General features: G+C 42.3%; 1 protein-coding gene across 1 annotated transcript in view; it reads left to right on the top strand.

Moving 5' to 3' along the window:
- ADGB (androglobin) overlaps positions 1-27,225 on the top strand; it is a 4,124,629-nt gene that overhangs the window by 610,030 nt on the left and 3,487,374 nt on the right. Inside the window, exon 5 of the mRNA XM_044074542.1 lies at positions 22,567-22,773. Within this exon, the coding sequence (XP_043930477.1) occupies positions 22,567-22,773 (207 nt within the window). The remainder of the gene's footprint in view (positions 1-22,566; positions 22,774-27,225) is intronic.

The following is a 27,225-nucleotide window of genomic DNA, read 5'->3' as shown; positions in this document are numbered from 1 at the left end:
ATGGGACACCAGAGTTCCATATAAACCTTCCAAAATGTAATATCAGAAGGGCTCCATACAGGTCACCCTGGCATTGTTATAATGAAAGTCTATCTAGAAGTGTAAGTATTGTAGCTAAAACAAAACAAAGAGACTGAAATGTGTGTAGAGTTTGTGTCCTATGTCATATGGATCAGAAGGTGCCAAGGTAAGTACTGCATCAATGACAGTATTGTGGTGAATGTTTAAAAGCTTCACGCATTGATGTAATAGGATCATTTATTAATAATTTATTCTTAATAGTGGTGGTTGCATATCTGAAATGGCCTGAAGTTCATAGGTTCATAGGTTCATAGGTTCATAGGTTCATAGGTTGGTACTAGGCAATTCCATATACTTGAAAAATACATCTCAGGCTACCAGAAGATCTGAAGTTATTGTTTTCATTTGATCTTCAACCTGTGGGACTTGGGTCTGGCATGTATCCAACTCGGCCATATACTCCAGCATCGGATACAAAATCCAAGCTCCTCCTCTACCTATAATGCCCTCCTCCCCTCAGATCTCGTTTGCCGCTCTTTTTGAACAGCATAGGTTCCAGTTGCTCCAAGCTCCTCAGGGTTCTAAGTGGGTGTAAGTTCCTTTTTTTATTCCTTTCTTCTCTGTTCCTACCCTTTTCTTTCCCCTGTGTTGGCGTCAGTAAGTCTCTAAAAAAAAAAAAAGAAAAATACTCTCCTTTCTTTCTTTCTGTCTCCATAGCCGAGTCTCCCAAGCCAGAGTTCAGGAAGTGTGCAGAGTGTGGGCATAAGCTTCCTCCTTTGGATGCCCACACTCTGTGTGTGGTGTGTTTGGGGGTGCCACACTTGGATTCCTCCTGTTTGATTTACATGGGGTTCAACCCCTGTGCCCTCATCGATGGGAAGAATAAACTGATTCTCAAAGGCCTTCTCTCTGCACTGACCAAGGCCTCTTTTTCCTCTGCCCTGGCTTCTGGGACTTATACTCCCACTAAGAAGTCTGGGAACAGAGAAAAGGCCTGTGATAAGGAAAGGGATCATAGGTTCATAGGTAAGTACTAAGCTATCTGCCCGAGGGCCTATGTAAGCCTAGCCAGAATGTGTTGGCTTTCACCGCCCCCTTAGATTAATTCCCTGTGCCTCTGTCCAGCAGAGCCATTAGTTCCCTGTGCCTCTGTCCAGCAGAGCCACTGCACTGATCCCCGGGGTAAATTTTCTGTTTCCCGTCCACTCGTCAAGGTTTCTCTTGAAGAGTGTTAGTGAGGAGCTCTGCCTAATGTTGATTGGAATCCTGTTCCAAAGCATGGGGAGTCTCTGGGACAGGAATCTATCCCTCTAGCAAGTCCTATTTATCGTTATGGTGAGGTTTAGATCCCTAGAGCATGTGGCTCTTGGGAATTTGTTTTTTTTTAGGTGGAACATGTCCATCAATTCTGGGTTGGACATGGCCTTGTATGTCAGGCAGAGATCACCTCTGAGTAGGTGGTATGCAACCGAGTACAGCTGGAGTTTCTTCAGTCGGGCTGCATATAGCATCTGCTTGAGGCCAGTAATCCTCTTGATGAGGTACTTCTGTGGTCTTTCCAGCTGTTGCAGGTGTCTTGTAAGGTACATCCCAAATGGGGCGTTGCACTCTATGATGGGTCTGATGAGTGATGAGTAGAGGGGCACAATAACCTCTTTTGTTCTAGATGCGAACCCTTTTGTGATTAGGTGGGCCACATAGAAGGATTTTCTAACCACCTTGGCAATATGATTATCAAAGGAAAGATTACTATCTACTTGGGTCCCCAGATCCCTTATTTCATTTTCTGTATTTAGGGGACTACCACGTATGTGGTAGTTCGCGGGTACTTTGTATTTTCCAAAGGGGATGACTATGCACTTTTTGGCATTTAGCTTGAGGCCATGATTTTGACACCAGGTATCCGTTTCAGTGAGACCCTTCTGGAGGATGTCTGTATCAGTCGGAGAGTCAATTAGGGCCCCCAGTTTGCAGTAGTCTGTGAACTTGGTCAGCCATAGTCCCCCTGTGCTTGCCTGTACCTCTGAGAAGTATATACCAAACAGGAGGGGTCCCAGGACTGAGCCCTGGGGGACACCACTTGTAATCGGTTTAGAGTCAGACCTAGAGCCTGTAACTCTCACTGTGTGGGTTCTATCCATGAGCCAATTGGCAACCCATCCTGTGACATAGGGGTTTATGTTCAGGCTGGTGAGCATGTCTATAATACCAGAATGGGGAATGGTGTCGAAAGCCTTTGTGAGGTCTAGGTAGGCTGTGTGCACCTCTTTTCCCTCGTCTAAAGCCTTGGTAACTGTCTCAAAGAAATCCACCAGGTTTAGGAGGCATGATCTGCCCTTAACAAAGTCAAACTGGGTAGGGTTCAATGTTTCGAGGTTCCCAATGTCTCTGTTAATGAGTTCCATGATGATGCACTCCATAGCCTTGCAGACCAGGCTAGTCAGGCTTATAGGGCGATAGTTCCCGGGGTCCATTGTGGCTTCACCTTTGTGGAGCGGGATAACAGTTGCTGTGCGCCACTCTATGGGTGCGTAGCCTGTAGAGAGAGGCTGAGTTTGAACAGTGTGTTTAGGTGAGGGGTTAGTTCATTTTGGAGTTGTGTAAGACACAGCTAGGGACTCTGTCCGGTCCCATTGAAGCTGTGTTTTTGGCTTTGGATAGGGCTGTTTTAACCTGTGTGTCAGTGATTGCTGGGTATCTACATTCTTCTGGTATGGTTATGGGCCCTTAGGCGGTGAGAGGGAGGTGAAGTTTGCACTAAACTTGTCTGCCAGAATGTTGGCAATATCAGTCAGTTTAGTGTATTTTGTGCCATTCTGCACTAACTCAGAGCAGATCTGAGAGTATAGGTTCTTGACATAGCTACAGAACGCTTTGCGGTTATCTTTGGAGTCCTTGACAATTTTTCTTTCGAAGCGAGCCTTGGGTGAATTTATGAGGGATCTTAGTTTCTTGCTGATACTGATCAGGGATGTCTTTCCTTCTTGGGATTTTACTGTTTTCTGTACTAGTTTCCTCCTTCTATTGTATAGCTTGTTTATTGCAGGGGTCCACAAGACTGGTTTCCTTTTCTTGGAGGAGTGATTCTTGGTTTTGCTTGGGATAGCACGATCCATGCATTCATGCAGGTGTTCATAGAGTGCCTTTGTAATGGATTTGGCAGCTTGGATAGCATTGTCCTTTAGCATGGGAGCTGTGAACCTTTCCACCTCAGTCTTAAGTAATGTGAAGTTTGCTTTTGAAAAGTTTTTCACGGTGGTTTCCTTGATTGGGGGGGGCAGAATGTGGATATCCAGAATGATTAGTCAATGGTCTGATCTAACCAGCAAGGGGTTGACGTCCGGTGTAGAACACCTGTCGCCCATGTTGGTGATGACCAGGTCCAATGTGTTGTCACCTCTGGTGGGGGTGTTGACCAGTTGATCCAGGGCGTTTGAGTTTATAAATTCTAGGAAGCGTTGGGCAAGGGAGTTAGTACTTGAATAGTTCTCCTAGTTAATGTTTGGGTAATTGAAATCGCCCAGTATTAGGGCATTTGGTAGGACCTTCATATTTTCCAGTGTCTCCAGAAACAGGGAATGGGGGTCCTAGGTCATGGTGGGTGATCTGTAGCAAGCTGCAATTTGAATTGCAGTTTTGCCCGTTGTTAGTTGCACATGGATGATCTCTGTGGCATTGTGATGTGCCACTAACCTGGAGGTGTGGGTATCCTTGATGAATATGGATACACCCCTGCCTTTTGTGTTACGGTCTGGGTTCTGTGGCTGAAAAGTATGGTATAAGTTATAGCCTGGTAGTGCTGGGCTGCTCCCTGGAGCCTTAAACCAGGTTTCTATTACTGCACAGATATCGATGTTCTCCATTCAGGAGTGCCTGGAGTGCATGCATTTTGAGGTTTAGACTTCTGGCATTGAGTAGCATTACCCTTAGTTTTTGGTTACTTGTGCTATTTATGGTGGTGGGTTTGTCTTTTGAGCCTTACCTAAAAAAGGCACTATGGGGGCGGCAAAAGCCAGTATTTAAAAGCCTAAGGGTGACAGGTGCTAGCTATCTCTTGCGAAGCAATGTGACTTGTCGAGCATGTCATCCCAGGCAGACAGATAGTGGATCCTCTTTGAATGACACCAGAAACTTAGCCAGTTGTTGAAATTGATATTTTTTTCTTTATATTGTGGCATCATTCATGGTGAGGGCAGGATGCTACTCAGGGTCAGGGTCATACCGACTTGGGCTACGTGATCAGAGAGCTCTTCCATGTCTCTTTTCATGTAGTCCAGGGAGGTATGTCTCAGATCATTCACACCAACATGGACAATGACAGAGTCTTATTTGTACTTGTTCTGGAGTGACCTGAGTGTTTGTGTTATGTGGCAGATCCTGGCGCCTGACAGGCAGCTAACTGTAACCTTCTTCTTGTCCAGCCTAGTTAGTGGGACATCACTGTGCCTGACTATAGAGTTGCCTATTACTAGTGTGTTGAGTATGTTATTTTGCCTTAAGGGCTATGATTGCATAGCACACTGATTATGTAAAGTATGTGTTTCATGGTTTGTGATGGGGTGTGGAGGTTGCTTGGGTGTCTGCTTTGGAGGTCTCTGTTGCTTTTGCAGATTTTTATTTAGAGCCTCCAAGTATGTTTTCATATATTTATGTGTGTTATTTGCCGGTGCTGGTTTAGTAGGTCTATGTGAGACTGGTGGTGTGTTGCAAGGATTTTCCTTCTCCTTATCACGGCCAGTTCCAGTCTTGGATTGTGAGAGCTTTGCCTCCAGTTTGGCTGTATAATTGCATCTCTCGCATATATTAGTGTTTGGTGGTAGGAGGAGAGGGTTATCTGTGTACATGAGGCAGTTGTAACATTGCCTCAAAATACCCAGATTCACCAGGTGGACTGGAGAGTACACCTGAAACTGCCCTTTGGACATGCCTGAATAGGTAAAGTTAGCTGTTTTACTGAGTGGCTGGTAGGAACGAATAGAGAGCCTTGTCCTTCTGGACAGTATAGGGGGGTCTAGTGCTACGGTTAATTAGTGCTTGCTATGAATTTTGAGCAAGTGCTGGGCTGTGAAATGAATGGTTTGAGTGCTTAAGCTGAAAGTTTGTCTAGTTCCAAGGGAAAAATTGAAGAATAGACTTTGTGGAGCTGGGAATAGTTTAACCCTAGCTAACTGGCGCTGCCCGGCGTGCAGAACCACACATATGCAGTTTTTATAGCACGGAAATGAAAGAGATAGAAATTAGCCCAAAATGACCAATAAACTACTAACGTCAGGGCTGAAACCACTCCTCCAGGGACAGATAGGCTGCTCAAAGCTCCCCTCTCTCACAGGTGAACAGAGAAACTTCCTTCTATCCAAGTAAGGTATGGGCAACACAGAAACTTGTAACACAGCCCTGAATTCAACAATAACCTGAAAACTGGACTATACTAGTTCAGAAAGGCGGGAAACAAGTATATATATATATTTTTGTTTGTTTTTCTTTCAGAAAATAGAGCAGATACAATAAAAAAAAATGTTAAATGCACAGAAATGGCTATCGCACTTTAGTGTGCAACCTACAACAGTTAAACAGATTATTTAAACACAAAAATGACTTAGTTCAAGTGCAGGAAGCAAATAAGTACAATATGTAGCAGAAACAAGCTTTTTAAAATCACAGAAATGCTAAAACTTGGCGTTTAGGTGGAATTAGTTAAAGACAGCAAGAAAACGCAGAGAAATGATACTTAATCACTCCAAATTCTCTCGTTTGTCTCTCTGCTGCTGTAGAACTCTGCAGGACACCTGGCAGGCACTGACTGAGCTGAATACAAGCACAAAAAAATGCTCAAATGTGTTTTTTATAGCAGGGAAATGAAAGAGATAGAAATTAGCCCAAAATGGCCAATAAACTACTAACTTCTGGGCTACAGAAAACAAGGCAGACAAATTTCAGAAAAAAACAGTTTAAATAAGTCGGCACAATAAGCCTTTAACCAGAAATTCCCAGCTCAGAAGGGCAGGATCTAGCCTCTCCTCCCACAAGAGTGCAGACCACAAACCTTCTTAATATAAAATAACTGGCCTGAAGCCCAAGTGCTTAAACCAGAACTAATACGCTTTTAGAATAACAGACACTGAGACTTCATTCAGCAATTCCCAACTTAGAAGGATGTAAGCTACCTGTCCTGCCACAACAATGCACTCCATAAACCTTCTTAATATAAAACAACTGGTCTGAAGCCCAAGTGCTTAAACCAAAAGGCTTAGAATAACAGTTACAATTGAATCAGGCTACTACCAAGCAGTAATAACCGCAGCAGAATAATACAATTGAGTACTTTTAAGAAGAAGCACAAGCAAAATAAGGTAATAAAGTGAGAAGAAACACAATTACAGTAAAAGCAGATGAATAAAGTGCAATTATTTTATAACAATAGAAAATGAGCAAACTGATTTAAACAAATTACCCAATTAACCAGTAAAAAACTTAAAACTGAGACCAGTTCCAGCACTCTTGAATCAGACAAGTTCTAACCGCACACTCTTGCCACTAGGGTGCAGGGGAACCTTCTCCAACAAAGATGGCCTGGATTAGTGCTCAAGTTATACAAACAAAGCTAGATTCAGCAGGCCTGAATCTAGTCTGTGCTACAGCAGACAAGGTGCACCAATATCAGAAAAACAGTTCATATAACCAGCACAGTAAGCCTTTGGCCAGAAATTCCCAGCCCAGAAGGGCAGAAACTAGCCTCTCCTCCCACAACAGTGCAGACCACAAACCTTCTTAATGTAAAATAACTGGCCTGGGCCCAAGTGCTTAACCAGGACTAATACACTTTTAGAATAACAGACAATGAGCCTTCAGTCAGCAATTCCCAACTTAGAAGGATGTAAGCTACCTGTCCTGCCACAACAGTGCAGACCACAAACCTTCTCAGTGTAAAACAACTAGTCTGAAGCCCAAGTTCTTTAACCAAAAGACTTAGAATAACAGTTACAATTTAATCAGGCTAATACCAAGCAGAATAAACACAGTTGAGTACTTTTAAGAAGAGACAAAAGCAAAATAAGGTAATAAAGTAGGAAGAAACACAAACACAGTAAAAGCAGGTAAAGTTCACATTTGTTTTTTTTATATAACAATGGAAAACAAGCCCACTGATTTAAACAAATTACACAATTAACCAGTAAAAACCTCAAAACTGAGCCCTGTTTCAGCAGTCTTCAATCAGGCAAGTTCAGGGCCTAAGTGGGTATGCCTACTCAGATGTTCTCTCTGTATTAGGCAGGATGAGCTAATGAGACTAGACTAGGATAGAGCTGGGACAGGGCTGAAGAGATGGGAATGGTAGGAGTGTCTGAAATCAAAATATGACCTCACTGTACTCGGTTGAGTGAGCAAATGAGATGGGCCAAGGAGGAGTGTTCAAACACAAATTTGCAGGAGGGACGGTCAGTTCCAAAGCTACCAAGATTAATACCAAAACAAGAACACGGAGGGTGGGTGGGGAAAACTAACTGCCGACACAGAGAGAACTCACATTTTTCAGTGAGCAAATAAGCAGATAAATGCAGTACTATTTTAAATATAATATTCAATGAAACAGTAAAACAGAAAATAAAATACAGCACTATCTTATAACACTGCAAGTTTGTACTTATCTCAGCTTGTAATAAAGTTGTTGCAGCTCAAGTATGCAACTATTCAGCAGAAATAATTTCAGAGATAGGGGACTAAGACTTTAAGACACAGAGAAGCCCTCGAGGCTAAGACTTCTACACTGAATATCAATGAAGTGAGAAGAATAAACCAACTAACTGCAGACACAGAGAGAACTCACAATTTTCAGTGAACAAATAAGCAGATAAATGCAGTACTATTTTAACACAATATTCAATGAAACAATAAAACAGAAAATGAAGTCCCCCGAGCAGACATCTTCTATTGAGCCTCCCCCTAATCTCAACCTGAGCCAGGCGGGAGTTCTCCTCGGCTCCAGTTTCCTCACTTTTTCCCACAGCTGTAGACTTCCCGGGGTAGGTCTCCTGTCTCAGCCTGCTCTCAGTGTCATTCTCGACTGGGGAGGGTGGCTTCTTTGGTCCGGTCCACTAGCAGCCTCTCTGAAGCTGAGGTGGGCAGGATGATGAAGTTTCTTTTGTCCCAGATCCAGCTAGGAGTCCATCCTCTTCCAGGACCATGAGCATGCAGTCTAGTTTCCTCCCGATTTCTCTTTCTCCAATCTGATCTTTGGCTTTGGAGTCTTTGGGTCCAAGGTACCAGAGTGTTGAGGAGTTGGCATCGATGGTCCCTTGCACCTTGAATCCAACTGTTACCTTGAATAGTTCTGCTCTGATGTAGTCAGAGTGGACTGACTCTTGGAGCAGTAGCTTCAGTGTTGGCTCTGAGGGGCTGGTGTCAACTGCGAGACTCTCAAAGTCATCCCTTCCCACCCGGGGCTTTGGTGCTAGGAAGCTAAGCTCTGGCTCCCCCTTTGATGTCAAAGGGCAGCAGTCAGGCATTCTCCCATTTTGGCTCAGGACACTCTGCTTCCTGGGGTCCATTTTCCTTTGGCATTAGAGGTGGTGGAGAGGGTCCTTTTGGCTCTTCAAGAGCTTTGACACTCTTCCTCGGATTCCCCCTTGGTTCCTTATTTTTCTGGGCCAGAGCTACCAACCTGCCTCAGGAGGTTCCTATTCAGGAATTCCCCGAAGCTTCCGAGTCCTCCCTGAAGTTCCCCCCAGGAGGCTTCTCAGAAGCATACATGCAAAAGTAGGCACTTAGACTCCCCTTCAGAGTCTCTAACTGATGATGCAGACATGGATGAAGGAGAGGGTTTCCCCGGTCACCCCCAAATGATGTCTCCTTTGGGGACATCATGGAAATCCTTCTCCAACATGGTTGGTGGTCTACCCTCAAGCCCAACCCTGATGAATCTGTATTCCTGGAGGTGTTTAGCACACAACCTTTAACTTCCTGGGTGTTCCCCCTGTGGATCCTTTGGTGGACCTCATTTCTAGTAGGGCTTGGAAGGAGCCAGACGCAGTTGAGCCCCTTCCCAAGTGCCTGGACAAGGTGCTTAGTGCCCCATCAGACAAGCCTCATTGGTCTAAGGGGTCTCCAGTTAATGTCATGGTGGTTGCAGCAGCCACCAAGAAAGAGCTGGCTCAGGAGAGCTCCTTGGTCCATCATCTGGACAGGGAGTCTAGGGCGCTGGATCATTTTGGGAAGCGAACCTACGTTTCAGCCACTTTTACTTTATGTGCACTGAATTATTTGGCCCATGTTGTCAGACTGCAGAGGGACCTGGTCAAGGAGGTCGCTGAGTCTATCCCAGTGTCCATGTTGGCAGAGGAAAAGGTTTTCTTCTCCCGCATGGCCACTGTAACTGATGTTTATACCACGTCCTTGAGGCTGCTTTGTCATGCAAATGAGGGTGCCACTAGTGCTGCCGGGTTGGGCATGGCCATTAGGCGGCACACCTGACTCCAGCTTTGTGATTTTATGGAGCCCTTCAAGGCGTCATTCATGAATGCTCCCTACAATGGTTCCATCTTATTTGGCAAAACTGTTCATGACACGTTGACCCAGAGTGAGAAAGATGGGAAGACCTTGTCTGCTGTTGCAATCCACTTCTCTACTCCGCAAATGTCCTTTTCAAGGAATCAGCATGGAGTCAAGAAGATGTGGTTTCAGAAGTCTCAGAGTTTTCCCAGGAAGCTCAGGTTTTGTCATCCCCCAGGACAGAGGGAAATATGACAGACGCTGCCCTCGTGGCAGAGGGGTCCGAAGAACCAGGGGTCTTGAGATTCATTCTCGGATAGACACTTTCAGCAATGCTGAGGGATTGTCCGACTTCTCATCTCTGGAGACAGTCGGGGGAGTCTATCACTGCACCTAACAGCCTGGGAGTCCATCACGAATGATTGTTGGGTGCTGCAAATCATTTCCAGAGGTTACTGTATCCCCTTTGTTCATCCTCCCTCTCCACAAAAACACCTCCCAGACATTCCAACCAGTCAGCGGGAGGAGGAAGCCATAGAAATTGCCAGGCTGCTCTCAAAATTAGTCATTCAGCCTGCCCCCCCAACCAGTCCGGATCAGGCATTTATTCCAGGTTCATTTTGGTGCAAAGAAAAGGGGGACTTAAGACCCATTCTGGATCTTTCTACCCTGAACCTGTCCATTGCCAAGACAAAGTTTTGGATGGTCACCCTTCAGTCCGTTCTGCCCTTCCTGCAGATGAACAACTGCATATGCTTGGTGGACCTTCAGGATGCATACTATCACATCAAGTTGAACAGACAGTCATGATGGTTCCTTCACTTCCTGCTGGGAGCCAATCATTTTCAGTTCAGAGTGCTCCCCTTTGGACTCACCACTGACCCCCGGGTGTTTACCAAAGTGATGGAAGTAGTGGCACTCTCCTGCAGCTGCAAGGGTTTCAGGTCTTTCCCTGCTTGGACAACTTGCTCCTTTCCATGCCCTCCAGGAATCGACTGATTCAGGCCAGGGATTTGCTTCTCCGTCTAGCTCCATCCCTGGGCATCACGATAAATCTTGCCAAGTCACATCTTGCACCTGTTCAGATATTGGACTTCATCAAGGCACAGCTGGATACTTCACAGGACAAAAAGTTTCTGTCCTCAGACAAGTTATCACTTCATCATCACACGCATTGCATTCTACAGACCCAGCTACCCCTGTATAGTTCTTCAGGCATTGGGGTCCATGGCAGCCACAATTACCCTTCTCCCAACCACATGCCTTCACATGAGGGTTCCCCAGTGGACCTTAGGATTTCAGTGGTCCCTTTTCGATCTCCCCATGTTGCATCCTATTTGGTTGTCTCGAGTTTGCCGGGACTGTCTTCTATGGTGGCTTCAGTCCCCAGACTTTCTTCTGGGCCGCCCTTTTGTTCTTCCTTCCCCTGCAGTCACGGTGACCATGGATGCCTCCCTGCTTAAGTATGGGGGGGGACATTGCATAGGAAAGACAGTCCAAGGCATGTGGTGTTCCCTAGAGACCAGTCTGCATATCAATGTCCTGGAGATGAGGGTGGTGCTTTTGGCATTGCAAGCTCTCCATGCCTCCCTTCCTCCTGGGACAGTTGCAACCCAGATGGACAGGGGATAACCAGATCTTACCCTTTCTGTCATGAGGGCATGAGCTTGTAGTAGTGGGTGATCTCCTCCGACCGTTTTCTGGTGGCAACACACATTCCTGGGAAGTCCAGCATTCTAATGGACAGGCTCAGCAGATCTATGCTGATGCCTTATGAGAGGTCTCTGAATCTGTCAGTAGCAGACAGGATCTTCCTAAGGTGGGGTCATCCTTGCTGAGATCTCTTTGCCTCTCCTTCCAACGTGAAGTGCAGCAAGTTTTTCGCTTTAATCCTCCCTCCGGGGGAGTAACCCAGAGACACTCTAGTCCATGCTTGGCCCTCCGGTCTACTGTATGCTTATCCTCCTCTTCCTCTGATTCCCAAGTTTATCCAGAAAGCATGATGGCTAGGGAGCTCGGTCATCCTTACTGCCCCATTCTGGCCTCATCAAGTTTAGTTCCCCACTCTGTGGTCTCATCTAGTGTGTCCTCCCTGGACTCTGGATCTGGTTCTGATCTGCTCACACACCCATCAGGGGTTCCTCACCTGGATTTAGTCAGCCTGAAGCTCACTGCTTGGCTGCAGCAGTTTCCATGATAACCAGGACTTCCGGGCTCTCTTCTCTTGTCAAAAAGATTCTGATTGTGGCCTACAAGACTTCTACTAGGAAGGTCTACTCTAGTAAATGGAAACGTTTTTCGATCTGGGCTTCTCAGCATGACCTGGATCCTTTTACAGCGCAGTCCTTGCCATTCTGGATTTTTTAGCCATATTTTTAATAATGGCACTAGTTTTTCTACTGTTAAAGTTCAGTTGGCAGCTATCTCTAATTTCCATTTGGGAGAAAATTCAGCATCTATGCTTTATCAAAACTCTGTAAGGCCTTTTTGAAAGGTACCTTTCTTCTTCGGCCTCCAATTAAGGACCCCACCCTTCCTTGGGATTTAAACTTTGTGTTACAGGCCTTGGTCTCTCCCCCATTTGAACCAGCTGCCTCAGTTGATTTGCAATTTTTATCTTGAAAGATGGGCTTTTTGGTGGTTATTACCTCAGCCAAGAGGGTTCTGAACTTCAGGCATTATCTATTAAGCCCTCTTATTTGGTCTTTCATAAAGACAGAGTTTCCCTTCCTACCAACCCATCTTTCTTGCTGAAGGTGGCTTCTGAATCGAATATTAGCAAGGTTATTAATTTGCCAGTGTTCTTCCCAAATTTCCAAAAGAGGGGGGGGTACAAATTGCACTTCATGTACACAGGCAGCTGCGTTTCTATCTGCATAGAACCAAAGATTTGTGAAAATTGGATCATCTTTTTGTTTCATTCTCCAAGCCTCATTTAGGAAAGACTGTTGGCCTTTCAGTCCAAAGGTTTGTCCCCACTGGGCCTTGTCTGGGTGCATTCCACCAGATCAGTCTCTACTTCTGCAGCTTTTTGGTCCAGGATTTTTATTGATGACATTTGTTCTGCTGCTACCTGGTTTTCATTGCATACCTTTATTTCCCATTACAAATTGGATCTCGTTTCCAGGAGCAGAGCATCCTTTGGCTCAGCTGTGCTCTGGAATATCGTTCCATGAGGACCTCCTAGGGTTATAGTAGCTAGGGACTGTAGCCCACAGGTTGAAGATCAAATGAAAACAATAACTTCAGATAAACTAGTTGAGTTGTTGCTTTTCATTTGTCTTCAACTATCCATTCCTCCTTTCCCCTGCCTTTTTTGGACTGTGTGGTGAACTGGACAGAAGCAGCTGTTGGCTTTCTTGGCTTAAGCTGAATCTGCATGTATGTCACTCTCCTTTTTGGTCAGGAGTAAAGGGGTTTATCAGTGGTGGATCCAGGAACTTGAAGAAGGGGGCGCAGTCTGGAAAGTAGACCAGCAGGGTGGAGGTGGGGGTGCCAAATAGAAGGGTGGCGGCTGTGGAAAGATCACCTTACACTGCTCTGACAACACATGTGAAAGAGCAATATACATTCAGATGCATATCATTGTGATGTGTCTGTGATAGTAGAGGCAGGTAATTCCTTCCCAGCACACAACATATTTATAGGCAGCACCAGCTCTTTCAAGGCATTCCTAGATGAGATATTTGGTTACTCATGCCAAATTACAGTCCCCTTCAATGGTATAGCTCATATATATATTATAATAACCTAGCAACAAGTTCCACTGAAGTTGGCATCACCATATCAAGTACCCTAGTAAATGTGAGTGGGCTTTGCAAGTAAATACGATTTCTCTGAAAACAATGAGGTTCAACTAATTAATACAATCCCCAAAAGCAAATACTTGGTTTAGTTACACACAGTGTGGCATCTGACATACAATCTAACCTTTTCTTCAGTATATGAGAGTCTCTAAAATTCACTGCTATTACTTTTGTCTTCATTGTACTAAACTTGCAAACCAAGAACATACCAAACTGATCCAGAAACTTGAGCTAAAAACTGTAATTATCTAACTTTACCAAATAAATTGTCAGCAAAGAAATCTTTATTTATTTATACTTCACAGCGCCATACCATACCATACCATTATCTTTATCATCAACCCCCCCTCCCCATTTTCTTCATGAGATTGAAGTGTTATGTAAATTCTCGCCACCTCTCTCAGTTCAGTACCATTTTCCCATCTCCTTCAACAATCATGCCTAACTGTCACAGTTCACCTGTCACACAGTCCATCCATTTTGCTGACTGCCCTCATCAGCTTTTCTTTTGTCTTCTTGTCAGTTCCAAACATTCTTTACCAGATTGTCTTCTAGTTTTCTGTACATATGACTGAATTACCATAGTCTGTCCTTTTACCTTCTCTGCAACTGGAGCTAGTTTGGTTTCTGCTCTAATGCCCCCATTTCATCATTTGTCCCACAGTGTGCATTCAACCATTTGTTTCAGGCACTTTGTCCCCATCACCTCTAGCTTTCTTATCTGCTCAAAAATAGAAGTCAGTTCCAGTATCTTAACATAAGTACCTTCATATCATCCCATACGTGGTACATGACATGTCCAAAGTCCACTTTAAATCTTGCATACATTCATAGCAACATAGCATCAATGTAAGTAGTACAGCAAGTAGCCTTTGGTGCAGAATACTATTTTATTCCTACACCGTGTAGATAAATAACTAACACTGCAGGGAAGCATATGTGGGGTGCTTTACTCCAAAGTGCATTGCCCTTTGAATGAGGTGTTAAACCAAGGTTCTACCTGCTTGGGATGGTGGCTCAGGTGGATATAAAAGATCCGATGGCACCTACCAGAAAAAGCAGGGAAAATTCCTGATCCTTGACCAAATTTCCCCAAGTAGTGTAAATACTACTTTGGGATTCCCCTGAAAGAGTAGGACTAGCCTGGTCAACAAAGGATAAATAAATAAAATAAAAATAAATTCCATTCTTTCATACACATTGCTATGCTTTCAAGAAAAAACAATTATTTTCCTCATTATTTCTCTAAATCCTTTCACGAAGGTTCAAGGGAGTGGGTAAATTAAGACATAACTTTTTATACTATTGCAAATTGCACCAATGTAGTTCCACCATAACACCCTTGTACATCCACTGTGATATCGTGTAATGTCACAGAGCACTGGCTACAAATCAGTAACATCACGCTCTCTGTACCTTGCACCATGAAAAGAACAAGCTGTTCCCCCGGATCAATAGTCCCTTAACACTGCAGCATGTTCCTGTTTCCCTAAATGTGTGCCTTGCAGGGCTATAACAAAAGGCTCAAATGTCCTTAAATAACCCAGTGTTGTAAACATTTTAAATGAATTATCTGTTCATTTACTTTAAGACACAAACCCAGAGCCAGGTCATGATCAAATGGAGCCCTAGGCAGGGTAATAGATCAGGGTCCGCAGAGCAGCCTCTCCTGCAGCAATCACCTATCCACCCCTTAAAACAGCTCCCTCCCCAGCCATTCCATTGTCCCATTACTTGGCTATTTCTCCTCAGCCACCGTAAACACTGTCAGTGGGCATACTGTTTTGTTATTTATTTCTGCAATGATTACAGATATTGAAATAGAATAGTACAACACAGATAGCCATTTGCTAAACAAACAATGCAGTCTTGCAAAGAAAACAGCATGAGCAGTAAACTTCTCTGCCCTTGAAACTCACATTTATTGAAATGACATTAAAACCCACATTCAAAGAAAATGCATCTGGCCAGTGGAAGATTAAGTTCATCTTTGGGCTGTTTTCAAACCATATGCTCCTTGCACACATTTTAGGGCCATGCATACATGTATTTGTTGATTCATTCACCTTCCTGATTGTACTAAATTATATTCCTTATATAATATGGCACTTGTTAAGAGTGTTTTATAAATTTGTAGTTTTGAACATTCTTCCAGTAAGCAATGAAACAAAATGTATAAACTAGTAATGACAAAAATACCCATTTCAGAAAATTTCAACCATAAAAGGCCACTCGGACTTCTGTCATTACAATCCACCAATAGCAGTCAATAAACACAATTGCTGCAGAGCTAAAAGTCATGTGAATAATTCCACATTAAAGAATTCTCTAACTAATGAAGAGGTTGCCACTGGCAAACAGCTTTATGTTTTAGTGTTTCATCTACAAATTCAGTGTCTGCTGCCCTTGAATTAATTGCCTATGTTACATTAAAAAATGGTTAAGCTGATAATACTGACAGACCCACAACTGGTTCACAGTTACTAGGCATCTCATACAACATGTGTAGAACCCCTATCCCACCGTAAAATGCACCAAATAATTAGCAATCAAAAGGTCTCTGCAATATCAGCACTCATCTACATGGTGTGGGAGTAGAATCCACAGTCTTCTGTTCCAAAGGCAATTACACTACTAACACTGCTCTGAAATTCTACAGCACAAACAGTGACTGCCATTTGCTAAACAAAGCAGTTAGTTGCACCATTGAAAACAGACTTAGCATGAGCAACAGTAAACTTCTCTTCCTTTGAAACTCACAATTCCATGAAAATGAACTGAAACACATAATCCCTTGAACATGCACTGAAACTCCCACTTCCTTGGAAATGTACTGAAACAAACTCAGAATTCCTTCAGCAGTCTGGTGGTGTAGGAAATTCAGGTTCTTGTCACCAGTGAGATCTCACAATTCCTTCAGCAGTCTGGAAGTTGGTGTACAGGATTCAGGCTCCTGTCTCCACTGAAGCTCACAATTCCTTCAGCAATCTAGTAGTTGATGTAGAGAATTCAGGCTCTTGTCAAGGTACAGGGTCAACCCTGATCAAGTTAATTGACTAACCTGCCCCCCCCCAACTAGGACATGGTTCCCTATTGCATTGTCGAAGGCTAAAACATCAGCACCTAAACATCGACAGCTGACAATAGCAAATGGCCCTTAGAGATTTGCTCTTTCCCCACTGTGGAGCGATCTCGGAGTTGGTATATTTAGTTAGGGGGTGTGTGGGGATGGGGGTGTTTATTTTGGTTACAGACAGCTACGTGAATTCTTTCCTAGGAAAGAATTTGATTATGTGGCCATTCATTATTTTAACATGTGTATGCTTAGGCACCAATGTTTTCAGATTCGGCAACCTAAGCTGTCGATGTTATAATATAGACCCCTAGGACATTACATACCATATCTCTCGACCTCTTAGAGCAAGAAATCTGAACAAAGTCTGAAATAATAGAGATATTATGGCCCAAAAATAGGGATAGATTTTAAATATTGCTCTTTTTAACTTGGAAAGTTGTTTGAATAGCAGGATTTGTATTTGCATGCATTTTACGAAGGATATGAAGTCTACACACACACACACACACACACACACACACACACACACACACACACACACACACACACACACACACACACACACACCACAGTGTCAGTTGCACAGCAGATAGCACACTTGCCTTTGGTACAGAAGGCTGTGGGTTCCACCCCACATAGATCAATTGCTGATACTGTAGTGCAGGGTAAGAGGGGTGTTGTAGTCATGAGTGTGCCATCCTTAGGATGAATTGTTGTGGTCCTATTTGTCTGAGTTTGTGGTATCTCAGGAGTTAGTGTTAGGGTTAGCATGCATTAATGAGATAGAGCAGCAGCCCCAACCTTACACCTTACCTTAGAAAGACCCTTTCCATAGCTAACCTATTATACAAGACACTTTAGCTTACAAAACACGCATGAACATATACACAACACTGCATCTATCTTATTACAAAACCCTTACTCTAACCCTAAGTCATACACACCTAATTGTCTCACAACACTAAATCTTTTTCCCTTACCTAAACCATCCATCCTCAACCCCTTTTCCCATTTTTTTACATGGGATCGGGGTGTCACTTCAACAGTGACAATAATCTCAAGCCAGGTTTTAAACCACCAGGTGACTAGCCCTGCCTTGGTATTTCATCCGTACCACTCACTCGCACACACACTCGCACCTATGGCCAATTTACAGTGTTTGATCCACCTACTGCATGTCTTTGACATGTGGGAGTAAACTGCACCACCTGGAGGAAACCCATGCAACTGAAGGGAGGACATGCAGACTCCTCACAGAAGGCACCCCAGTCAAGAATCAAACTGGAGAACCTCTTGCTGTGAGGCAAAAAAAAAAAAAGAAAGAAAGAAAGTAAAAAATGTGATCACTTAAGAAAAAAAAGAACACTAATAAATACAAGAACAAAAGATAATCTGCTTTAGCCCAGAATCGTAGTACCATTCTTACGAAAATACTACAAGTTACATTAAAGCTTTTCACATTTCCACATACTTTGTCACAGACTTTATATCTTACTTACTTGCATAATATGCCACAACATTATTATTTTTTTTCATTTCCATTTAATCACCTTAAATGTTAGAGAATCAATGCAAATCTTGTTAAAATGTTTAAGAATCTGGAAACATGCATGCAGAGAATATGAAGATGTTAAGAAGCAAAAATAAGGAAATAAAAATGTCACTTCATTGACAAGTCAGTGAGCCAATTAAGACTAACACTACCAGAATCTAGCCAGTCCCTCAGTTCCACCCTATTCTAAAGAATGTCACAAATATGCAGATAATGTCACCATTGCCACAATCTATCAAAATAAACAGGCAAGTAAATGAAGCAGTACACCAATAAAAATGACATACAAAGCAACTCATTACCAAGTTATTAAAGCTTTCTTAATCCATGTACCCTCTGCATTCTCCTCAAAATAAAACAACACTGATGAATATTTTGACTCGTGCTCTTTATTTCAAAATACAATATACTAGGAAAACTGTATAAGAGGAATAATATATGATAGGGGTATTCATCCTGGTAGGATTTAGAAATGCATAGCATAAATTTGGTCCTTGAGATGAAACCTAGCTAAGGCATGACTAAACCCTACCCTAACATATATCCTTATCCTTATATCATATATAATGTGCAACTCTAAAAGAACATTTGGGTTTTCTTGTCTTTTTCCATTGATTTGTCTCACCTTTCTGTGCTCACATTCCCTCATCATGGTTCCGAGTTTTTTCCTATGGCCCTGCAGATCTCTGGCAGCAATGGCTGGATTTGGATCCCTCCAGTCATCGAACATACAGAGCTATCTCTCAGCAGAATTAGCTAGTTTAAATTCCGCGCGCAAGTGCAGAATGTATTTACATCTGGATTGATGTGTTTGTGTGTGTGAGAGATGCATGCACGATCCTCTTTAAAGGAGAAGACACTGCTATGGTGGATGTAAACACATTCTGCCTACATGATCAGATATTTTTATTTTCGAAATGCTTTTTCTTTTCTTTCTTTTTTTCTGGTCTCAGGTTGTGTGGGTTAGCAAAAAGGGGGAGGTGCATGCTCCTGGGCCAAGGTCTAAATCCGCCACTGTTTATACTGTAATTGGGTTGGTGCTGTTCAGCAACAAACTCGATCTGAGGGGAGGAGGGAGAGTGTGGCATTATGGGCAGGGGAGGAGCTTGGATTTTGGATCCAGTCCTGGAGTATACGGCACAGTTGGATCTGTGCCGGATCCAAGTTCCACAAGTTGAATACAAATGAAAAGCAACAACTCAGATGAAACATTACGGTAAGTACATAACTAGTTTTATCTGGAAAAAAAAACTTTTTGCTGTTTATGGTGTACCCGAGCTTATTGTCTCTGACAATAGAAACCAGTTCACAGAAGGATTTTGTAATTTTGTTAAGCAAAATGGCATTATCTATTCCACTAGTCCATTATGGCATCCTACAACAAATACGTTACCTTAACAGATTCATGAAAAATTTCAGTGTAGGTATAAACAAATTGTCAAGCATAGTGTGGGAAATTAAAGTTCTTTTTATTTTTTCTCATTACACTACAGAACAGCCCCAGCTTGTGCTGTTGGACAAATACCTGCCGAAATTTTCTTAAGCAGACTTATTAGAGTCAGTCTGGACTTGAAACTAAAGCTTAGTGGGACTTCATGAATTAAACAGTACTTGTAAAAATTCTGAATTTGGCAAGTAGGTAAGGGACAGATCTTTCAGTGAAGAAGAGATGTAGTGCATCTCTGACATACTACTGACGGGAAATCCAAAGATGGAATCCAGGAGTTACATTGGATAAGTTGAGTCCAGTTTCTTCCTGGATACAAGAAACTGACTCGAATACTTCCTAGAATAGGCATACTGACCATTTAAAACATAGAGCAGCACTGTCAATTCATACAGTGTTTTTAAATAAAATTAATTCTGATTTTACGGTTTGAGACAGGGACTATGTTGATGTGCCAGGTGAAGAGAATGAGTCAGTTCCTACTCCTGACCCGTTTTTTTTTTTTTTTTACTCTACACAGGAGGCTATGATAGAGTCTGGTGTGGAAATGAGACAAGATTATATGATAGCACTAAGAAAATCAAATAGGGTTAAAAATTTCCTCAGTGTCTGACCTACTGACTAAAGACAATAGTTCTAAATCTCCAGATGAATGGGACTACTGGTGCTTTTCTACTATGCAGACTACCTCTTCTGTGGATTTTTTCTGCAGATAGTAAAATGCCATTTTGTATCAGTATTGAGCAGGGCACATAGCTTCATAAAAATGAGCCGGTGCACCACTGTATAAAATGACTACATATGTGCTTAAGAGGCCAGGCAGCATTCTGTCTGTGATGGTAATAATGGGAATTGATATTTAGTTAAAAGTTTCTGTGTGAGTCTCTTTAAAGTATATAGCAGTACTGCTATCCTTTAATCCAAAAACTGTCATTTAAGATTTAAAGTCCTCTAAATATGTCTTTAAACTGTGGAATAGTCTCCCTGTCATTATTCACCAAAGTCAATTCAAGTAGGCTTTCAAAAAATGTTAAAGACCTGTCTCTTGAGAAAATAGAACTGCAGCTGTAGTACTGGTATTCATAGGATTATAAGAAGTTACTAGGCTAATGGCCATGGGGCCCTTACAAGCCTAGCCAAGAGTTTATACCCAAAAAGAAACCTCAGGCAGCATCTGTTGCCCCTGTCAATGAGGGACACAGGTGGATCCCCTGGAACAAACTTGTAGTTACCCATCCACTCATCAAGGTTGTGCTTGAAGAGGGTCAGTGAGGTGCTCTGTTTGACGTGTGTAGGGAGTCTATTCCAGAGATGGGGCAGCCTCTGGGAGACAAACCTGTCTCTCCAGCAGGTTTTGTTGATGTCACATATTAGATTCAGGCCTCTTGAGTGGATAGTGTGTGAGGAGTTACTTATGGATATGGAGCATCTCTAGTAGGTCAGGTTTCAAGATTGTCTTGTAGGCGAGACATAGATTACCCCTGAGCAATCTGTACTATTCCGAGTAGAGTGATAGTGATTTGAGCCTGTCTGCATAGGACAGGTGTTGGAGGCCATGGATTCTCTTTGTGAGGTATTTCAGTGGCCTTTCCAGTTGGTGCAGATGTTTGGAGAGGTAAATCCCAAGCGGGGCATGATATTCAATTATTGATCTAATGAGGGAGGAGTATAGAGAGGTAATAACCTCCTTTTTTCTGGATGCTGTCCCTTTACTTATGAGATGAACCAAGTAAAAGACAGTTCTGACCACTGCCGCTACATGATGGTCGAATGTGAGGTTGTTATCAACCCGAGTGCCCAGGTCTCTTACCACAGGTTGTGTGCTTAGTGGGTTGTCATTGATGTGTTAATCAGTAGGGGTCGTGTTTTTGCCAAATGGTATGATGATATTTTTTTGCATTTACCTTGAGGCCATGACTTTGGCACCAGTTATTAGTTGCTGTGAGACCCTCTTGAGTATATTAACATCAGCACCCAACGTAACAGTCATCCACGAACATGGTCAACCACAGGACTTTTGTCTTTGCCTGGACCACTGAGAAATAGATGCCAAACAATAGGCATCCCAGGACAGATCCCTGGGGAACTCTACTAGTGACAGGTCTTCTATCAGAGGTGTCTATTTTGACTTTAAGGGTCATGCTGGTGAGCCAGTTGGCCACCCACCCAATGAGATAGAGATTTACTCCAAGTTGTGTTAGCATTTTGATGATGCCTGAGTGGGGGGTTGCATCAGAGGCCTTGGCCAAGTCAAGAAACTGTATGCACTGACTTTCCCTCATCCAGGGCCTTGGTGACAGTCTCAAAGAAGTCAACCAGGTTCAACAGGCAAGATTTACCCTTGTTGTCGTACCCTGTGGACATGTATGTTTCTGCCTTATTAGTGTGTCATCAGCACAGTTAAGTGGAATGTTTGGCTAACATTTAGAAACACCAATTGTTTTTTCTGTGTGATCTTTTTACTCATTGCTTTAGTTTGTTACTTGGGATATTTTGCAGTCACCCTAAGATGTATGGATACCAGCTGGGTATGACAACGCTGTGTTTCTAAATGTTTGCCAAACATTCCACTTATGCTGTGCTGATGATGCCATAATAGGGCAGAAACATGCCTGTCCACGGCTAGTGGAGTTTGGCTTTATTGGCCTGAATTTGTCTATAAACAGACTTAAAAGAAAAAGTTATGGACATTCAGAATTACCATTTAGTTGAAACACCTGATGTCCTTAAAAGGTAATTTGCATATATCCCATGTCACCTCTAATACAAGAGGTTTAAGGAATCACACAGTGGAAAGCCTAGCTTTGCTAGATTTTTCTTTTTGTTTTTTAACCAATTGTTTTTTCTGTGTGACCTTTTTACTCATTGTTTTACATTTATCATGGTATGTAATTTGTATGCTGCTTTGATGCATACGTTTTGAAGCTTTTCTTCCTGGACACTCTGAAAATTGGTTGCGCCCATTTGGACTTTCCAAATTAACAAATACAACCAAATAGATAAATAAATAAAGCTTTTGACACAAACAAGCTGTTCAAGTCAAGAATAATGTGGCTATATTTGGCATTTTCATTGATCTGATGGAAAATATATTTTGTTTCTGTATGATCAAATGAAAATTATTATGTTATATCTGCCTAGGTATACTTTTCAGTATTGCATTTCTTTGTAATTACAGCTAATGAGATGGATTATCAGTGAAATCTTGGCAGTTTGGAGGATATACAATGGAAGCCTTTCAACATCTGATAAACCAGGTAATCCAGAACCCGTTGTACTGTCCTGGAAGCCATGGGAACATATATATGCCCTTTGTAAGGCTGTTAAAGGGCATGTACCTCAGTACAACAGCTATGGAAAATATGTTGTAAAGCTTTATTGGATGGTAAGTTTCTCTTTAAGGTCATGTTTTGCTTTTTTGTATTATTTCTGTTAATGGTAATATAATCAAATAAATTAAGCACGCAAATTCATTAAATATTATATCTTACATGTTAAATTATCTGTACTTCAAAACTGAAGGACTAGTTATCACAGTTGACACTGAACTTAACATCATAGCTTTTCTTAAAGCTCGAGCTCCTCCCTTAACACTCACAGTACCCCTTGCCTTCCTCTCTTCTTCATGTCTTGTTTTCCACTTCAGGCATCAGTCATAGATCCTTCAGCTCAAGCATTTAGTAGGTGATACGTCATTTTTTCTTGTATTTACTTGTTGATTACTTCTTAGAACAAGTCATTATAATACTTAGGTCTCTACTTTGCAATCCTTTTCTTGTCAGTATTCTAAAACTTTCCAGTTAAAACTGTTAAGTAACCTCGCCTCTACTCCACATTTATGTCATACAGAACACTCCTGTGTTTTTTTTTCCTTTCTTTTAGATATAGCGAAATAGTTAGACATTTCTGCTTCCTTTGATTAAGGTATAGTTGTGCTATTCTGGGTACTCGGGCTGTCCTGAGACACTAGTACATTGAAATATTTGACTGCTTCTGTACTCAGTTTGGGTGTTCTGATTCAACATTTGCTGGTTTGCTTGGTGGCTTTAGTGTTTTTTGTAAAACAGTGTTTCAGTACATTGTTTGTCAAGTAATCAGTATTTGGTTGATCTGATATTTTCCTACAAACCTGTTAAATATACCTCATTTCCAGGAAAGTTCCTAATTTGGGGTCTTAAAACATTCATGTTCCTCGAAGTTCTACATTGAAAGGGCCTGTCGCACATTTGATGTTAGTAATATTTTAACTGATATCAATGGTAAATAATAGAACTGAATCATATTATTTCATTAACCGACCAATTCTATAAGTACAAATATCACATTTAGCCATCCTATGAGCTTCCTAGTTGAAATTGTTAGTAAGCCATTAGTAAGTGTTCCACATTTTGCCCATTTGTTCCACATTATGAAAAACAGTATTCCTCATTTTGGAGATGGAAGGTTGAGAGCTATGTTTTCCTATCACATAATGGACAAGGCCTCGGATTCAAAAAGTGCAGTACAAGGCAAACAAGACACCCTCCCACCAGGATAGTCATCTGATTTATGTGTCTTGTGCATGGGGAGTGGATCATCACAAACAAGATTACGTGGTTTATAAGATAATTTTCAAACAGAAGGCAGCTCTAGCAGATCATGTTGAGCCAAAATACTCTGTAGAATCATAGGTTCATAGGTTCATAGGTTTATACTAGGCTATCTGCCCTAAGGCATTTATAAGCCTAGCCCAAAGTTTTGTGGCTTACGCCACCCCTTATATGAAAAAATACTGTGCCCATTAGTTTGTTGTGCCTCTGTCCAGCAGTGACACAGAGATGATTCCTGGGGTAAACCTACGATCTCCCATCCACAGGTCAAGATTTCTCTTGAACAGAGCCAGCGAGGTGCTCTGCCTCACATGGACCGGGATTTTATTCCACAGCATAGGGAGTCTCTGAGTGATAAATCTATCCCTCCAGCACGTCCTATTTGTATCCGTGCTAAGGTTTAAGTCGCTTGCTCTAGTGGTTTTGGTGGATTTGGATTTTTTGAGGTGGAGCATGTCCATTAATTCCGGAATTCAATTCAAGAAGGCAAATGTTGAATCACAGCACTCAGATTAAGTACTGAAGAAGTGAATTTGCTCAGCATACTACCTGTCTCAGGGACGACAAGAAATTTCACTTTATTTAAAAAAAACAATGAAAATAATACAAGCTGTTATTCAGAGTACTTCATCTGGTATGAAAACAGAAGAACAGCTGATTCACTAATTATATAGGTGTGGGTCTCAAACTTTTCACATCATTGGTTAGTTTTTGTCACATTGCTTAAATCAATTAAAGTTTATATACTGCTTAAAGCTATCACAAGTACTGAATCTGATGTCCTTTTCATTCGTTCCTCAACTGATGGATCTTGGCTGTGACCTCGGATCCAGCTCAGCTGCATTTACTAGTCTCTGATCCAACTCTCAAGCTTCTTCCTTTACCCATAATGCCCTGGTCACAGTGCAGTACCCCAGATCTCATTTGCTGCCTTATTGTCACAGACATGGATTCTTCTTGCAAAACTCTGGGTTGTAGTTTTTGGCAGAGTGTAACTTCTTATATAAATTTTCTTATAGTTTTATCTTTTCTAATCACCTCTTCCTTCTTTACCTTAGCTTTTCGGTTCCTGTTGCATTAGGATTATTGTTTATTTTTCTCTCCCATCTCTACTTTCAGTAGTTATTCATACCATTGTTGGTGTTTCTTTTGCTCATTCTCTCTGTTTCTTCCTACCCTTCAGAGGGGTAATCCCTTTCTTCTTTCATTGTAGGTACTTTTCTATTAAAAAAATAATAATGGCTTTTCCTTTCTATCTCTGCTAACCTGTTCCACACATTATTGCTATGGCTGATAAACCTACCAGGTTTAAGAAATGCACTTTCTGTGGGCACAAGATCCCTAATTCTGATGCCCATATGGAGTGCATTTATTGTCTGGGTGCAGCCCATTTAAATACTGAATGTTCAATTTGTGCTGGTTTTAACTCTAGGGACCTTAGTGACCAACTTAACAAACTGGTCCTAAAGGGTTTGTTACCATCCTCATCTCATCTTTCAGGGCCTCAACCCCCTGCAAAAACACTTAAGGCCTCTTTGGAGGCAATAGAATCCAGAAAGTGGTCTCCCCACTGCTATTCAAAGTCAGCTTCAACTTCAGAGCAACCTGCCAAAGTACTGAAAAAGTTGTATCTGACATTTACCAAGTCTAAATCCTTGAGGACCTGATCCCCAGTGTTTTCTCTGGAGCCTGTCTCTCCTTGACTCCATTTTCCCTTCCTGCAATAGACCCTGAGGAGAGAGTCTCAGCCCTAGTCTGATACTTCTTCCATCAGGTCCTCCAGGAGCCTTCCAAAGCCAAAGTGGTAGGATGATGAGGAAGCTCTTCAGCGCTTAGATTCAAATGGGAGTTATCTCAGCTCCATCTCCCATTGGATCTGTGAGCTTCCCTTCTGTTTCTCACACTGTAATTTCTCCTTCTCCAATCCAACTGGTGATTTTGGAGCCTTCAGATCCAAGAACCCCTAGATTGTCTGAGCTGGTTCTGAAGATGTCTAGGTCTTCAACTCTGACTGCATCCCTGACTTATCTGGTGTCAATGCCCTTGAACCAGGATGAGTCTCAGAGCCATACATCAGTGCTAAATCTGGGGGGCTTGGTTTGACTCTGAGGTTGTCAGAGCCAGCCCTGCCCCTTGGGGCTTTGTCTTTGGATATCCTTAGATCTAGATGTGATGCCTTTACTTCTAATATGTGCCACATAGAAGGATTTCTTTATTACTGTGGATACATGGTGGCCAAATGTCAGATTGCTATCAACCTGAGTATCCAGATCACATACCACTGTGTCTACACTTAGGGAGGTGATTTATATAATGTAATTAGCAGGGATGTCAGCACTTTGGGGGATGACTGGAGTGGCCAGGGGTGAAATTTGCCCCAAATCTGTTAGCTAGCAGGTCAGTTATTGCCTCTGGTTGAGTATGGGTGGTGCCATTCACAACCAGTTCAGCACATAGCTGGGGTATTCCCTTTTAGATTTTGGACATAGTTAAAGAATGCCTTGTGATTACCCTTAGATAGGGAGGCTATTTTGGCTTCGTAATTAGCTTTGGAGGACTTGACAAAATCTCTAATTTCTTTATTTAAGCTAGAGCGGGATTTCTTCCTCTGGTGAGGTTCTTGGACATAAGTTTCTTTTTCTTGTTGTTTAGCCTGTTTATCCACCTGAGTGGCTTGTTTTTTCAGCAAGACCTAATTTTAATCTGGTTAGATACAGCCGATTCTATACAAGTGTTTATGTGGTTATACAGGGCATTGGTGTACACCACTGCATTGGAGTCCATGTTATGTGTATTTGAGAGAGCTTTGAAACTTCTTATACCATCACTTTGTAGGAGGAAATCTGTCTTTGAAAAATTCTTAAGCATTTTTGAGCTTGATGGAGTATCTGGACTTGTAATTTAATTGAACAAGACTGATTTATGGTCCGATCTTACCAGGGAGGATAACACACAGGGGGTATTCAATGTTCTGCCATGTTAGTGAGTACTCTGACCAGGACATTTGAGGCTCTTGTGAGTGTGCTGACTAGTTTTTCCAGAGCATTTGCACTGACAAAGTCAAAGACCCTCTGAGTCAGTATGTTTGTGGTCGTGTATGTTTCTCAGTCAATGGTAGGATAATTAAAATCACCCATGAGTAAGGTGTTGGACTGTATGGTAAGTGACTCCAGTAAGTACAGGTATGTAGTATGCTTTTCCTGTTCCATGGTGAGGGGACCTATAGCTAGCTATGATGTGGTAGAGGG

The sequence above is a fragment of the Protopterus annectens genome, chromosome 1.part0 (assembly GCF_019279795.1).
Source record: "Protopterus annectens isolate FY-2018-M chromosome 1.part0, PAN1.0, whole genome shotgun sequence".
NCBI lineage: Eukaryota > Metazoa > Chordata > Ceratodontiformes > Protopteridae > Protopterus > Protopterus annectens.
The sequence above is the reverse complement of the archived record's forward strand: the minus strand, read 5'-3'. Positions and strand labels throughout refer to the sequence as shown.